This window comes from Gadus morhua, chromosome 2 (genome assembly GCF_902167405.1).
Source record: "Gadus morhua chromosome 2, gadMor3.0, whole genome shotgun sequence".
NCBI lineage: Eukaryota > Metazoa > Chordata > Actinopteri > Gadiformes > Gadidae > Gadus > Gadus morhua.
Window position 1 is genome coordinate 19,277,055 of NC_044049.1, and position 17,088 is coordinate 19,294,142.

A 17,088-nucleotide genomic window follows, 5' to 3' on the forward strand; every position below is an offset into this window, starting at 1 on the left:
ACTTTTGGAGTGATGTCTGTCAGCAGGCTTTTGAAAATGTGAAGTCCCTTCTCTGTGCTGCTCCGGTGTTGGCAGCTCCTCATATGGATGAGCTTTTTAAGCTCCAGGTAGACGCTAGTCAGGTGGGCGCAGGCAGGGCCGTAGCACCAAATCCCCCCCCCCCCTGTTGACGGGGGGGGGGGGAAGATGAGATAATTTTTTTTTTTTTTGGTCATGGGCCCCCCCTCTGCCTTGGGCCCCCCCACAACTGTCCCCTTTGTCCCCGCAGTCCGACGGCCCTGGGCGCAGGGGCTGTCCTCCTCCAGGCCGATGAGCTTGGCATAGACAAACCAGTTAGTTTCTTTTCAAAGAAATTGAATACGCACCAACTGAACTACTCCGTCATTGAAAAGGAGGCTCTCGCCTTGGTCTGGGCTTTAGTTCATTTTGAGGTGTACATTATGTCTGGCCTTTCTCCTCTGATTGTGTATACAGATCATAACCCCTTGACTTTCCTTAATTCGCTAAAGTGTCCGAATCAAAGACTCGTGCGCTGGTCTTTATTTTTGCAGGGATATACTTTGGACATACGTCACATTAGAGGGAAGGACAATGTAGTGGCAGATGCGTTGTCCCGAGCACCCTGCTAAAATAGCCTAATGTTGAAAGTGCTGTACATGCTATCTTCCTCCTTTCTTACTCTCCACTAAAATCGCTCGCAGGATCCTGCTGCTGAGGTTGGAGGAGTGGCGGGGTGCAGACGCGTAGGAACTGGGCAACAGCTTTTTTTTAATTTTATTTAGTCAATCCATTTTTTATTAGATATATTAAACGTTGCTATGATTAGTAGAGTTCCATTGGAACCCTTTTCCTATGGGGGGGGGTGTGACGGCCCTCTGACTGTTATAGGTAACCTGGGCAAGATCCTCTGCTCCTCCCCAGGTCTCTCCTCTCAGGTGGTTCCAGATGGGCGGAGCTGCCCAATCAACAGCAATCAGAGGGTGGCAGATAAAAGGCTCACCAGTCTGCCCATGGATCTCTCCCTCTCCAGACCCATTATTTTTGGTCAAACTTTCTGTCTGTCAATAAATTATGGTTACTTTCCAGTTTAAACCTTGGTGTGTCTCCATATTTGTTATGGCCAAGAGCCGGGCCGTGACACATGGCAAACATGATCAAGTTCTCGTGGATTCATACTCCGGCTGGTTCAAACTCGATTTGACCTCATCAGCTGTCATATCCAAATTGAAAAGACACTTTTCGGCACACGGTACCCACACGTATTCATCACAGACAATGCTAGACAGTACACCAGCCAGCACTTCAAGGATTTTGCTAAGCAATGGGATTTTATCCATACCACAAGCAGCCCGCCTTTTCACCAGTCAAACGGACTCGCGGAAAGAGCAGTCCGCAGTGCCAAGCAACTCATGGAAAAATCGCACAGAGACGGATCTGATGTGTTTCTCAATATCCTGAACCTCAGAAACAATCCCCGTGACCAAACATTAGGCTCTCCTGCTGAGCGTCTTATGTCACGCCAAACTCGAGCTGCCATTTTCCAGTGAGCACTAAACTGCTGGAGCCTGCCACGAGGAAGGTCAAGCAAGTTGCCGCCCAACTTCTCAACAAAAGGCTCACCCTGAGTCAAGCCACCCACTACAGCTGCTGGCAGAGGGAAAGGTGGTACGCATGCAGACAGCAAAAGGCTACGACAGACTTGGAACGGTGAAGGAGATGATAAAAGAGCCACGGTCCTACATAGTTCAAGCAGATGGGAAGACTTATAGGAGAAATCGCCGCCACATACTTCCTGTTGCAGAACCACCATCACCGCAGCTCCTTGATGACCCAGACCAACAGGACAACAGCCCCCCTACAGTGGACAGTTCTCCCCCCCACAAATGCCAGCATCACACACGGTGCAACCACAACACCCATCATCACCCCAGTTCCAGTCCAAAGCGCCCTCACCCATTGAGATTCAAGACACACAATACACCACACACTCAGGTCGCACCTGCAAACCAAATCCCAAATACATGTGAGAAAAGAAAAAAAAAGAAAAGAAGAAAGAATAATCCCATTTATCCAGCGTGTTTAATATTGGGACATTTGATGAAGTTAAACTCTTTAAGTGTTTAGTAGGCTATGAAGAGGCCTAAACGTTAAAAGTGAAATAAGAAGTATTCAATTAACCTTATTTGTTTGATTTAAGTTGCAATGTTTAGCAGTGCTATTTTGTTAACAATGCTAAAGCCTAAAGGAGAGGATGTAGATCATTTGGTTAAATTATTATAGTTTGTTCATTATGAGCCACCGGAGCCACTGTACTGTGAGGCCTCATCCAATCAGAATGCCCGGCGGGCTAGTTCCCCTTTACTTCCTGTTGGTATCGCAGTTTATTGAACGCTTGGATTAAATGCAGTTGTTTAAACTCGGTGTGATCCTTGACTCATACTAACCAGTAAGAACGTTCTACAGTGTCCTTATCAGTTGCACATAACTCCTGTCTTGGCCCAACTTCCCTCGTTACCTATCAAATTTAGAATGGATGTTCAAGTTTTGCTTTTTGTTTTTAAAGTCCTTAATGGGTTGGCACCCCTTTATTGAAGGGACCTAAGTCCTGTCATTGTAGGCCTCTTAGATCTTCATCTCAGCAACTACTAGGCTCTCTGTCCCCAACTCTTGCCTAAAAACCAAAGCTGATTTTGCTGCCCCCCGCCTCTGGTATAACCTCCCTATACATTTTATTTTACTTCCTTCATCAGCGTTATTCATTCACCCCTTACCTACCCCACCCCCATCCAACATTGTATTTGTTTGATCTTTACTTTATCAACTGTATCACCAGTGTCATCAGCCTAGTATTAATATCAGTATTTTCACCCAGTCAATAATCATATTCAGACCGTCATTATTCTTTTTGACATCCTCATCGTCATCCGCTTATCCGGGGTCGGGTCGCGGGGGGAGCAGCTCAAGCAGGGGGCCCCAGACTTCCCTTTCCCGGGCCACATTTACCAGCTCTGACGGGGGGATCCCGAGGCGTTCCCAGGCCAGTGTTGAGATATAATCTCTCCACATAGTCCTGGGTCTTCCTCGAGGTCATCCTCCCCACTGGACGCGCCTGAAAACACTCCCAAGGAACGGCGCCAACTTACGTCCGGGCATCCTTACCAGATGCCCAGAACCCACCTACAGCTTGACTCACTTTCTAAGTACAGGAGGCAGCGGCTCCAATCCGCAGTTCCTCACAGGATGGCTGAGCTCCCACACCTCATACCTCATAGGGAGCGCACAGTCCACCCTTCTGAGAAAACTACAATCTCGGCCGCTTTACCACGCGATCGTCGTCCTTTGCGGTCATCACCCAGCCCTCAGGCCACCACTATGGTGGAGGATAGAACGAGATCGACAGGTAGATCGAGAGCTTTGCACTTGACGGCCTCAGCTCTCATTTTTCGTATACAACGGTGCGGTAAAAGCGAACTCTCAATTCACCGCCCCCGCATGCTCCGGATTCTCCGCACCAATCTCACGCTCCATAGTACCATCACTCGCGAACAAGACCCCGAGGTACTTGAACTCCTTCACTTGGGCTAAGGACTCATTTCCTACCCGGAGTAAGCAATCCACCGGTTTCCTGCTAAGAGTCATGGCCTCAGATTTAGCGGTGCTGATCCTCATCCTAATCCCATGAAAATCACAGATTTTTGACATCAATCTTGTCAAAATTAATTTGATGTTGATCTTTTTCGATGACACTATTCTATTCATTCACTTAGTGACGTGCAGTCAGGGTAGGCAAGGTAGGCACTGCCTACCCTGACAAAATTCAAACGTAAAAATGTTTATTAAATAATTTTATTTAATAAACTTGTATTGTATTTGTACCGAGTATTCTTGTGTTTTATATATGCAATATATACGTTATTCCAATTGTTTAGACGTTACGATGACAATTGTATCAGTTACGCAACATCAAATACAAAAAAACGGTAGAATAAGCAGTGCCTTTACTGTCCATTCATTGTGAACGGCAACGAAAAACTAATGTGGCGCATGCGCACTTCGATCCTGTATTCTTTAACATCTACGCCGAAAGGCACAACTCTGCTGTGCCTTTGTACGTAAATATGTATTGCCAGTAATCATCTACTGCTACGTATCAAACATGGACCAATCGAAATCGAGATATTACTGGACATTTGCGCAGCTGACGTCATTACACCGGCTACAGTAATCCCCGCGAAACACAAAAAGTTAAAATGACAGCAGCGACATCTACCGATATTTTAGAGCTAAGAAATTTCTCTAAACTCAACTTTAGTAGCAAAAATTAGCTACTGGCAAAAGGGAGGCCTATGCCAACACTTGATGCACTCTTGCAGAAAAAGGGACCAAAAATTGTTCGCTCGTTTCAAACGGATTGGTACGAGAAAAAGGATTGGCTTTGTGGCTGTGCCACCAGTCAGCGGCTGTTCTGCCATCCCTGCCTGCTTTTTTCATCCAGTCACAGTCAGACTGTTTGGACTGCAACGGGATACTGTGATTTAAACAACTTGCCCGCAGCAATAAATGAGGTAATCTGGCTTTCATAACTCAGTGCCTACCCAGGGGCGATTCTAGGTAGTGTGGGGGCCCTAGGCAGAGGATTGGGGGGGGGGGGGGGGGGGGGGGGGGGGGGGGTGTGGAGCGATTTTTTTTAATTTATTTTTTTTGGCTCTAGGGGGCCCCCCCCGTGGCCCCCAAACAATTGCGGGGCCCCAGGCAGTTGCCTGGTATGCCTAATGGGATGCGGCGCCTCTGTGCCTACCCACTTACTGACTTCACCGCACGTCACGTTATTTTCACTTTTATTTAATTATTTGTATTTTATTATCTTCTATAAAAAAAATTATTTTATTTTGTGAACACTTTGGGTCATTTTAACATTGTGTTAAATGAGCTATATAAATAAACCTGACTTGAATTGACTTGACTTCTCTCTGTTCTCACATACGCATAATCAAGTGTATGGGCTCTTGAAAGCTAAGACTCAGTAGATTAGCATGTAACAGACACAATAACTGTGTCTAGTACAGTAACAGAGTGACAGAGGCATGAATGTTGTTCTTCTTTTCCTGGCATTTTCAAACATTTTGGTAATATGGGTAATAATATGGGTAGCTGTGATCTTAGCAAAACTGAGCCCTAGCTCCATATGACTATTTCAAAGTAGAACAATAAGGAATGATGAATGAAATTTTGACACATGTAAAAGTATGGCAATTTTTCCCAGTGTATTTTTGAAGATAAAAAAAATAAATAATACCGGTAACACTTTATAACTAGAAAATGCATCTCCTGCAGAAAATGCGGTGAGAACTGTAGTGTAAAGTGAGGTTGAATTTCTTTTAATAAAGCCACATAGGACATAAAGAAACGTTAAATGACTTAAATCAAGTGAAGGGGTTTGAACAAAAGTTCAAAAGTCTAAATGGAGTAAACAATGTAAACATCCACAACATTTAAGAAAATGTAAATGGTTGGAAACAAATAAAGTATAATTGTAATTGTATATATAATATCATGGCCAACAGCTAAGCACAGAAAATGTAATATGAATTTAACTGAAGAATTTGAATGGTCAAATGAATTGTCCTGGACTGCTGGTGTGTGTGTGTGTGTGTGTGTGTGTCCCTGACCAATTTGGCGCCCTAGGCAAGATTTTTGCTGGCGCCCCCTACCCCTTTGGATCGCACAGTAAATTTGACTACCAATGTTCATAAACTCAGAGAAGCTACAAAGCTTTGTCTTTGAGACTCTTTGATTTTAGATAGAAAATTAAACACACGAAACGTATTACAAACCAAGTAACAAACAATGAATCACTCATACAATAAGGTATGCACAAAATACTGCAAAGAAATGCATGATGTTTACTAAAGGCATTCATAAGCAAAATAATAGATAGAGTTCAGATTCAAATTATTGTAAATACAATTAAATGCAGTATGGTTTATCTAGTTTGGTTCTAACCAGAGATTAAACAAGCACTCAACTGAAGTGTAAAAAAAAATACAATAATGTATTAGGGCTGTGCAGAGGTAGACGGGACAGAAGCACCTAATGCTGTGTCACTGGGGGTGGTGCTGAAATATTTTAAAAGTGCATCTGAAGAGAGAAGAGAAGTATATGTGACGACTGCATGTTACATTTTAATAAAAAAACAGATGGTTGGTGTGCTATACATGAGACTATTATAGACTAATAATGAAAATGTGATGAGATTCATTCAACTTTATTGTCATTGCAATGCAATTCTAACCACAGTGCAAAAAACCAGTAAAGTGCAGTGAAATGAATATATTTAAGCAATAGATCATGACAGGCTGTGGTATGTGCTCATTATACCACTGTTAAGGGGCGTTGTCCGGCCCCGACGCGCAGCGGAGGGCCGGTGTCACACTAAATTTGTACCGGGGGCAAAATTTGTACCGGGCGCGTCATCATTACGTAATCCACAAACCTGCCTGTCAGCAGATGATCGCGTCGTCCGTTGCCGGGCAGGTTTCAAAAAACATTTGCGCTCATGTTGCCAAAGACGAAATAACATAATACAGTTAACGGATCGCTAGATAATGTAATGTTTTGTTGGGTTCCTTAATAAACACACGATGTATCTTGGAACAGACATCAACATGCAGCGCGCCAATCCAATTGCGCATGCTCCGTGTGACGGTCTAATAACTGATGTTGATATCATTAAAGATAACACTTGTTTTTATTTTATATTTGTATTGTATTTAATTGTTTAATCCAATTTAGCAAGTAAACTGAGTGTTTAAAGCAGGTCAAGGACGAAATAGCACAATACAGATAATGGATCGCTAGATAGAAGGTTCGCGAATGTTCACGTCATTCGACGCGATCGTCCGTTGCCCGGCAACGGACGACGCGATCATCTGTTGCCGGGCAGGTTTGGACTGGATTACGTATTGATGACGCGCCCGGTACAAATTTTGCCCCCGGTACAAATTTAGTGTGACACCGGCGACCCCCTTCACAGTGGTATAATTAGCACATACCAGAGGTGGGGGTAAGTCACTCATGAGCAAGTCACAAGCAAGTCTCAAGTCATAACCTTCAAGTCTCAAAGAAGTCCCAAGTCACTGCGGTGAGAATCAAGCAAGTCATAAGTCAAGTCATTGCTCAGGTCAAGCAAGTCACAAGTCAAGTCATACAAAAATCTGATCATCTAACCCAGTTTCCACATTTAAAAATCGGTAGAGTGAGTGGTTTATAAGTTGAGTTTTATTTCAACATTAACAATAAAAATGTCTTAACATTAACAATAACTCAAACTATTCAAAACATTCCAAAACCATTATGTGAATAGGCCCAAAACTGAAGGCAGCTCTGTCCATCACAAATGTCCAGGTAGTGGTTCAACTGAATTTGGGGACTGGAACTTGAACCCTCTTAATTTTTTTGCGGTATGCTGAGAACAGCCCAGTCTGACGCTCTGGCTCTCACGGTGTAATTTTACTTGAAAATGACTTGAAATCATTATTATAACCCACTTACAGCCACTGAGTTAGAAGTAGCCTACTGACATGAAAATCTTACTGCATTCCCCCTCCCCCGCTCCCCGCGAGTGACCACTTCGTGCACGTGCACGTACTCAAAGCTCGTGACCCAGAGCAAGCTTCTGTTTGTTGTTATCCTGCGGTAGCTACTGGAGCTAGCTAACTAGCTAATCAACATTTGGACCTAGCACTAGAAGACAACCCTAAACTCCAACCTAGCTAGCCTGGCTCACTCTCGCGCATCTGTGTTCGCGCTCTTGCGTGATTGCGCGTCCATGTTCTTGGAATGGGTGGAGTCAGAGTCAGCGTTGAACGAGAGGGGGTAGGACCATTTGAGTTGCGTATTTTTAAAATCGGCTGGCGTATCGTAAATCCCATATCCAACATTTAATCTAACTTTAAAAAAGTCATTTCGAGTCATCTGTACAAGTCTAAGTCAAGTCTCAAGTCATGAAGACCAAGTCAAAGTCAAGTCGAGTCTTTTATCAGTGTTAGTCAAGCAAGTCTCAAGTCCTCAAATTTGCGACTCGAGTCTGACTCGAGTCAAGTCATGTGACTCGAGTCCCCCATGTCTGGCACATACCACTGACTGAAGTGATCTATTGCTTTTATACAACGGTTACTATTATGGCAAAACGAAAGTCATGGAAAAACTACATTTAAAAAGAAACCAAGAAAGTCAAAGTAGCCGTTTTATTAAAGAATGCAAAAAAAATGCACGACGGTCGCTATGCAACACACTTTAGCGTCCCTCCGAGAGATGGCTCGGCTATAGCAGTTCGCCGGCAATTTATCCTATGGAGCAGTTCACTCGCCGTGTGCCTAAGCTTTCGTTAGTCTCTCCATCGCCTTGCTCACTCCCGGAGTAACAACATTTACACCCTCTCCAGTCTCCATCATCCAACATATGTTTTACTTTGTAACTGTTTCTACTTCCAGGCGCGGAGTGATACGCAAACTTTCACAAAATGATCGGGCGTCATAGCAGTTATGTATACGCTCATTATACAACAATTAGGAACCAATCAGATCGCTGGATTTAGGCCCCCCGTTGTATAAATGTATATATAGCCTATGAATGATATGTGAAAGCTAATGTATATATAGCCTATGAATGATATGTGAAAGCTAAGGCATGAAATATTAACAGTAATACACTTTAACTGCACTTTAACACTGATGTAAACTTTAACAAACATAAACTGTGACACATAAAACCAAATGCTTACAACCAACCCATTACAAAGTGGATGGACAACTAAAAGCATTTTAACTGACATACAAGCAGGAAAGACACCTGTAAAATAACACCTGAACAGGTCTAACGTTAATTTCCAAACGTCCCTGATGAATTTAAGGTGGAGTAACATTAACACACACTCAGCTATTTATTGATTATTAAACAATGTTGCTAGCAAGCTAACACTCTGCTCCAACAACGGTAACTACGATGCATTAAACTATTAATTTCATGCACTTCATCGCATTGACATTACTGTACCTCAATCTTTTTCACGTTTTTCCTCCTCTTCTTTCCTTCTTTTCCTTCCTTGGGCGCCGGATGGCTTCAGTCTTTTGGACATAATTCCCATACAGTGTCATTAATCTTTTTCTTCGTCTCGGGGTCACGGTCCGGTAAGATTCAGGCAGCTGGCCTCTTGACCCCGCCCCCCTCACAGAGGGCAGGTACAGAGCAACGAGCCAGGCAGGCACCCAGAAAAAAGGCATCTCCATTGTTTAATAGTCTTTGCTATGACTTTATGTTGCTGTGGGCTTAAATAATATTTGGAAATAATAGTAGTAATGGGACTGGTAAAAAAAAAAAGTAGTATTTATATATATATATATAATTTTTTTTTTTTTTTCTCCCCCCGTTTTCTGCGCCCCCCGCGGATGGCGGCGCCCCTAGCATTTGCCTATGCCCAGGGCCGCCTCTGTGTGTGTGTGTGTGTGTGTGTGTGTGTGTGTGTGTGTGTGTGTGTGTGTGTGTGTGTGTGTGTGTGTGTGTGTGTGTGTGTGTAAGAGAATAGCGAGCAGGTGTTCTGCCAATTTCTGCTACCCATCAAATTCTGCTAGTGGTTCTGCGCATGCACATCTCATAAAGAAAAAGTATTTTCTTTAAAAAATGTTTTTAACTGCGCAATTATCTTACAAATATGTTTAACAGTGTGCCTTTTGACCTGTAAGCACGTAAATATGTGCACACTTCTGGTGCATGTAGAAATAAGATGATACATGTGTTATCTTTACGGGTCTGGGAGCGGAGAAAGTTTCGTCGGTGGTGGAGGGGGGAGGGGGTACGACGTCTTGTCTTATTATTATTACAAGATATTTATCGTGTTACATACATTCTAAATACCTGTGTTTGTAAAGCTATGGAGGAAAGATGGAAACAATCGTTTGACCTCCTGTCTCTGGGAACATTCCCGGATGGCTTTGATAAGTCCCAGAAATTAAACCTTAGGAGGTACGCTTCAAAATTCAAGTTAAAGGGTGAGTATCTGAAATACATGCTTGTTTATAAGATAGAAGGGGTAAAGTAGACTATGTGGATAGACCGATTGCCTCTATCAAATAATGCTCCCACTGCAGAATCACATTATTTTAAACCAGTACTCACCCTACACTGTAAGAATATGGGGAGCATATTTTGATGCTCGTTTATAACGTCTTTATTTAAAGGCCCACTATGCAGGATCGGCCATTTCTTCCGTTTTCTTGGTTTGGCACGCCCTTTTCTCTACACAGCGCCCCCTACAGCTTGGTAGTAGATATTTTACAACACTGTCACAGTGTTGCCAACTTAGCGATTTTTTCGCTATATTTAGCTACTTTTCAGACCCCTTTGGCGACTTATTTTCAAAACACCGACAAGCGACAAATCTAGCTCCTTTTCAGCTGTTATTGGTGACTTTTGGTGTTTTTTTGAGGTGAAAGCACTATCGCTATTACGTCTTCACAACGAGCAACGGGTGCCTGCGCGGCCCCTCCCCCGTCTCAAAGCACTTACGCCCCGTGCCCACTACCTCCGTCCGTTGCTTGATCCCCATTGACTTTAATGGGGACGGACGCGCAATGCATTGTGGATCCGTCCGTTCCGTTGGAGCCTTTGGCTCAGTCAAGAAGTTGAAAAATGCCTCTGCAAAGACTACTCCCCCATCAGTCAGCCACGCCTTCCCACATCAGTCAACGGACGCATGTAGTGGGCACGTGCCCTTACCCTACATGCCCACTACATGCGTCCGTTGACTGATGTGGGAAGGCGTGGCTGACTGATGGGGGAGTAGTCTTTGCAGAGGCATCCGTCAGCCAATCAAATCGCTTCGCCGGGTTCTTCCCGCTACTTCCTGCTTGTTGCGATGCAAGATGACCCGCTTTCCCGCTTTCCAGTATCGTCAGAGCCCGAGTCGCGTCACAGTGCTTAAATTTGCATACGTGATCTGATTGGATGACGGATCCGTCGCTGCCGAAAAAGTTGAACATTTTTCAACTTTTTGACTGAGCCATGACTGAGCCGATGGCTCCAACGGATCACGCAACGGACGCATGTAGTGGGCACGGGGCGTAATGCCCCGTGCCCACTACATGCGTCCGTCGACTGATCCCCATTGACTTTAATGGGGACGGACGCGCAATGCATTATGGATCCGTCCGTTCCGTTGGAGCCTTCGGCTCCGTCAGAAAGTTGAAAAATGTTCAACTTTTTGGCAGCGACGGATCCGTCATCCAATCATATCGCTGTACGGTTGCTGATTGACACCCCGCCCTCATGGGTAAAATCCTCAGTTTGTCGATGCTCATGCTAATGATCAATTGTTTTTCCCAGCGTGTGATTTGTTGACCATTATGTTAATTTTGATGTGCCTGTCCCCGGACGTGATTGGCTGCTGCATCGGAGGGCCGAGGATCGGGGAGGATAAAGCACGGGCGAGCTCAACATCCACGGCAGCTGGCCTTGGATATGAAGCTTGCCATATTGGGTCTTCGAATGGTTATTTGTTGGTTGATCGAGGTTCTTGTTAATTGCTACACGGGAACTTATCTCATGCTCTGGGCTAAATAAACAAATAAACAACTTCCAGTTAACCAAAGACATCTGGTTTTATGTTGCCACCCCTTCCCCTAGCGGGGGACGTAACAATCGCGTATGCAAATTTAAGCACTGTGACGCGACTCGGGCTCTGACGATACTGCATGGAAAGCGGGTCATCTTGCATCGCAACAAGCAGGAAGAAGCGGGAAGAACCCGGCGAAGCGATTTGATTGGCTGACGGATGCCTCTGCAAGACTAACTCCCCATCCGTCAGCCACGCCTTCCCACGTCCGTTGGCTGACGGAGGTAGTGGGCATGTAGGGTTCGCCCCGTGCCCACATACCTCCTTCAGTCAACGGAGGTGGGAAGGCGTTGCATGACTGATGGGGAGTAGTCTTTGCAGAGGCATCCGTCAGCCAATCAAATCGCTTCGCCGGGTTCTTCCCGCTACTTTCCTGCTTGTGCGATGCAAGATGACCCGCTTTCCCCCTTTCTCCAGTATCGTCAGAGCCCGAGTCGCGTCACAGTGCTTAAATTTGCAGACGCGATCTGATTGGATGACGGATCTGTCGCTGCCGAAAAAGTTGAACTTTTTTCAACTTCTTGACTGAGCCGAAGGCTCCAACGGAACGGACGGATCCACAATGCATTGCGCGTCCGTCCCCATTAAAGTCAATGGGATCACGCAACGGACGGAGGTAGTGGGCACGGGGCGTTACCCTACATGCCCACTACCTCCGCTTTCCAGTATCGTCAGAGCCCCGAGTCGCGTCACAGTGCTTAAATTGCATACGCGATCTGATTGGATGACGGATCCGTCGCTTGCCGAAAAAGTTGAACATTTCAACTTTCTGACGGAGCCGAAGTCTCCAACGGAACGGACGGATCCACAATGCCTTGCGTCCGTCTCCCATTCAAAGTCAATGGGATCAGTCAATGGACGGAGGTAGGTGGGCACAGGGCATTACAGTTCAGCTCAAACAACGCTGCCATTTATGGTAAGCAAAATTGGGACGAAGCAAAAAAAACAAAAAAATACTTTTTTACTTCCTGTTATGGCAAATTAGGCGATGACGTCATCTAGCGACTTCTAGCGATTTTAGGAGAGCCACTAGCTACTTTCCTTACTGAAGAGTTGGCAACACTGCACTGTCGTAACAACTCGTTGACGACCCTTCCCCATGCACTTCTACGCGAGCCATGTGCATTTGTTTCAAAGAAGCCGGCGAATGAGTGGAGCCATGTCCGAAGTAGATGTTCATAAAGTGTAGACAAGGTTATACATTTTTAAAAATGGTGTATTTGTATTGCAATCAGTGGCGGCCCGGTCAATAGGGGGCGCTAGGGCGCCGCCCCCATCAAATTTCAGGAAAAAAGTATGGACACAGTAAACATAAATTACATAATAAAAAGTAATTACCACGTCTGTTCAGTGTTCACTCATACAATGGGTTTTACTTTTAAATTTTTTATGCCTTTCCATTCAATATTGGGTTTATTCTGGGTTGTTTCATGCATTTCATAGCGAGGGGGCGCCGGCCAAATGAGTGTGTATGTGGCCTCTTAAACTTTTGGCTTCCATGTGACTTAATGCTGGTCTCTAATTGGTCACTTCAAGATTCTCCTCCGGGTGCAGCTCTCTGCGCCCCTGGCCAATCAGCGTGCTTGGGCTCATTTTTCATCCAGTCTGATTGATTCATGATACCTGTCAGTCAAAGTCACTCCCCTGGCAACGGAGCCGTGCCTGTCACTCAAAGAGCGACAGACACGCCCACGCGCACACGGAGCAGACAGAAAAAAACAACAACGAGAAGACAGGAGGAGACATGGCGACAGCAAACGAAAATTCGGTTGTTTCGTTACGCAGTAATCCTTTCTCGAGGCGTTCGGTGGAGGAAAAAAAAAGAATAAAGGAGCTTGGACCGGAGCAGCCTGATATACAAATCCAGCAGCAGGCAAGTGACAGGGGAAGGAGTTACACTAGAGGCTTCTCCCGTTTGTGTTACACCAAACACAGTTGGCTAGCTGGATGTGGAGTTAGCAATGCTCTCTATTGCTTTCCATGCTTGCTTTTTCAAAGTGTTGGCAGTGGCACTGAAGCTCTGTGGACAACAACTGGGGTCAGAGACCCGAAACATCTCTCTGAAAAATGCAAACGGCATGAAAGTAGCCGTAGCCACCTTGACAACAGCATGAAGCTACAGTTTTTTGGCCGAGTTAGCATTGCTGAACAATTAGATGAGGGCTACAGAGTTGGCATTAGAAGGCACAATGAAGAGGTGAATGAACAAAAAATCGTCACATACTGTCCAGGATAATAGACTGTGTGAAATTTTGCAGGGCCTTTGAATTCGCTTTACGTGGCCATGATGAGAGTGAGAGCTCTGTCAACCCCGGGATATTTCGTGGGCTGGTGGATTTTGTTGCCTCTCTGGATGGAGCTTTGAAAGAGCACCTTGAGACTGCCACTGTTTTTAAGGGTACTTCAAAAACTGTCCAAAATGAGCTCCTGGATTGTATGTTGTCTGTTGCAAGGGAGCAAATAATTAAAGAAGCTCAAAAGAGTGTTTTTGTATCAATCCAGGCAGATGAGACAACAGATATTTCAACACAGACCCAACTTGTGCTTGTACTACGCTACATTGATGACAAACACGGTGTGCAGGAAAGATTTTTTGAGTTCATTCCTCTGCAGTCATCTACTTCTGAGTCCAATGCTACTGCATTAAAAGAGCGTCTTGCTGCCATCATTCCTGAGGATCAGAAAAGCAAGCTAATCTGCCAGGCATATGATGGAGCCAGTGTGATGAGGGGTGCCACTGCAGGTGTTCAGAGGAAAATCAAAGATGGGTACCCAAATGCCCACTATATCCACTGCTATGCACACCAATTCAACCTGATCATGGAACAGGCCACCTCTCACATTTCCAAGGTGAGAATTTTTTTTTCTGACCTGGGTGGATTTGCCAGCTTTTTTTCCAGATCACCCAAGCGTACAGCTGTTCTTGATAAAATGGTGGCCCATAGACTGCCAACATCCAGCAATGTCAGATGGAACTTTCACAGCCGAGCCATCAACACTGTGTTTGAGCACAGACAGGAACTCATTCAGTGTTTTGAGAACATGCGCGACTCGGGTGACTTTGACCCCAAAACCATGAGAGAGGCAGGAGGCATGGCCATGCTGCTGGAACATCAGGATTTTAAGTTCTTTCTGGAACTTTTTCACCACATCATGCCACATGTGGACCTCCTCTATGCCAAGCTCCAGAAGAAGAACATAGATGCAGTCCACATCAAAGGGAGCATCCAGCAGTTTGAACAGGACATACAAACATCTGGTAATAAGTATTCCTATCAGTAATATGATCATCACATTTTTCAACATTATATCTTTTCCCCTTTTTGATTATTATTATGACTTCTCACACAGAAATTCTCGCCATTCCATGGGTGAGCAAAGCAGTGGTTCTCTGACAGCAAAGAGGCGTCGGGTACACAGTTCAGAGGATCGTCAAAATGTTGCAGAAGAGGTGAGTTTATGTTGTAGAAATCTTTCATAGTCCATGTTTCATTTGAGGTTGTAATGTTTGTTAGAGGAGAAATGTGTTTTGAAATACAATTTAAAATATGTCATTGTCATGTTGCAGAGATGTAGCCTCATGTTGCATAGATGTAGCCTATCACCTAATCACAATTAAACTATTTGTTTAAAGTAGTACTATCACCAATACATAAGTAATAGCAATACAAAAGCTGAAATATGCAATAAATAGGTCCAGGGGAGCCATAACTATATGTACACAAAATATAGCCAACAGTGTACTGTCCGAGGAGCAAAAAAAAAAAAAAAATTGTTAAAGAGACATCTATTTTTTCTCTATATTTTTGTATTCTTCTCTCTGTAGATCTGCAACACCATTCTGAGACACACCAGGGAGCGCTTCTCCTTCACCGACCATCTTGTCTGTGCAACCTTGCTGCAGGGGGACAGGTTTGAGGACCATCAGGGGGCATTTCCTGAAGAGACACTACAAAGCACGCTGAAGGCCTACAAAATGCTGAATGGAAGCAAACTGAAGACAGAGCTCAGTCTCATCTACAGCAAAGTAGAGTTCAGAGCCTGTTGTGGTGCAGTGGACCTGTTCCAGCTGTTCATGGAAAACAATCTTGAAGATGTCTTTTCAGAAACTGTCACTCTCTTAAAGATCCTCATCACCACACCCATGACCACAGCTGAAGCAGAGAGGTGCTTCTCAACCTTGAAAAGAGTGAAAACCTTCCTCAGAAACACCATGACCCAGGAGAGGCTGAATGCACTGGCCATGCTCTCCATGGAAAAGAGACTTGTTTGTGAAATGACAGATTTCAATCAGAAAGTCTTTGAACAATTTGCTGGCCTGAAGGAGAGGAGAGCAAAATTTATGTTCAAGTAGTTTATTGTTGTGTTGTAATCCCCGCCCGCCAGTGCGCCCCCCCATATTTTTTTAGCACCAGCCGCCACTTGCAATAAACATAAATCCATCCTTTTTTATAGTTGACGGTGAGAATTTATATCCTAGATTATAATTGTTTTATCTTTGGTTGAACAGAACAATCAGTGTAAGAGTGTTGGCCAACATAATAATCTAAATAAACAAGAACCTGGATTCGGGGATACAGCCTGTATCTGGGGGACGAGACAGATGAACAGCAAAACAGCCATGGAAACAAAGACGTTTCCATGGTTGCAACCAAGCAAGCTAGAACCATACAGGGCTCACAACAAAACGGTCGACAAAACACATTTTTACAGGGCTCACAACAAAATGGTTGAGCAAACACATTTGTACTGAGACTATCAACATCAGGAATACCACGAAGACAAAGTCCACCCGAGGGTACTTTCAATTTCAAAAGCAACACGGCCAAGTCGGCGGCTGATTTACAGTCTTCTTCTTCTTTCAGTTCACACTATTCCTGAAAAGCTCGCCCAACGTTTACTCGTGTCTGGCCTCTCTGTCGGTCAGTATCCCTTTTCTCTTCTGTTCCTCCGCATTGGGTTTCTCTGTCTCTTTTTACTCGGCTGATCTATGATGAATGTAACAATCCCTTAGTTACTTGTGTTTATATCAAGCCGGTTCCGTGTTTGGGGGTCTGTGCCTTAAAGGACAATTCCGGTATCTTGATCAATGGGCCCCCTTTCTGGTTTGTTTAGGATGAAATAGAGTGGGTGACACCGAAATTTGAACTATTAGTTCTTTCTCGGGTATTTGGCTCATTTTGAATCGCTCCTGCCTGCTTCACAATGGTTGTCTGTGTGCATACACAAACCTGTCAACCCAGCAACCCTAAACGTTCATTTTCAAAAATGTGCAAGTAACCGAGTGGTTAGTGGCATTCGTGAAGTTTAAAAAAAATATATCGGCGCAATATATGGTTTCCATCCGTGTTAGTTGCTAAATGGAACTATTTTTTCAGATACCTCACAACCGCATATAAACTTCCGCACAAGGTCCCACT

At 44.5% G+C, this 17,088-nt stretch overlaps 2 protein-coding genes across 3 annotated transcripts in view; one reads left to right on the top strand and one right to left on the bottom strand.

The window, feature by feature from the left end:
- The window catches only part of LOC115556964 (voltage-dependent T-type calcium channel subunit alpha-1I-like), a 204,845-nt gene that overhangs the window by 101,894 nt on the left and 85,863 nt on the right, over positions 1–17,088 (bottom strand).
- Positions 13,171–16,084, top strand: LOC115559883 (uncharacterized). 2 transcript variants are annotated; one of them, XM_030379046.1, is made up of 3 exons: positions 13,171–14,927; positions 15,020–15,119; positions 15,495–16,084. In XM_030379046.1, exons 2-3 carry the CDS (start codon positions 15,036–15,038, stop codon positions 16,020–16,022), a joined length of 612 nt encoding a protein of 203 aa, XP_030234906.1. In that variant the 5' UTR covers positions 13,171–14,927; positions 15,020–15,035; the 3' UTR covers positions 16,023–16,084. The 2 variants fall into 2 exon arrangements, with proteins under 2 accessions (XP_030234906.1, XP_030234897.1); XM_030379037.1 differs by lacking the exon at positions 13,171–14,927 and having other exon boundaries at positions 14,968–15,119.

Coding starts and splice junctions, on each gene's coding strand:
- LOC115559883 (XM_030379046.1), top strand. CDS start 15,036: ATGGGTGAGCAAAGCAGTGGTTCTCTGACAGCAAAGAGGCGTCGGGTA. Junction 15,120..15,494: donor GTCAAAATGTTGCAGAAGAG/GTGAGTTTATGT, acceptor TTCTCTCTGTAG/ATCTGCAACACCATTCTGAG.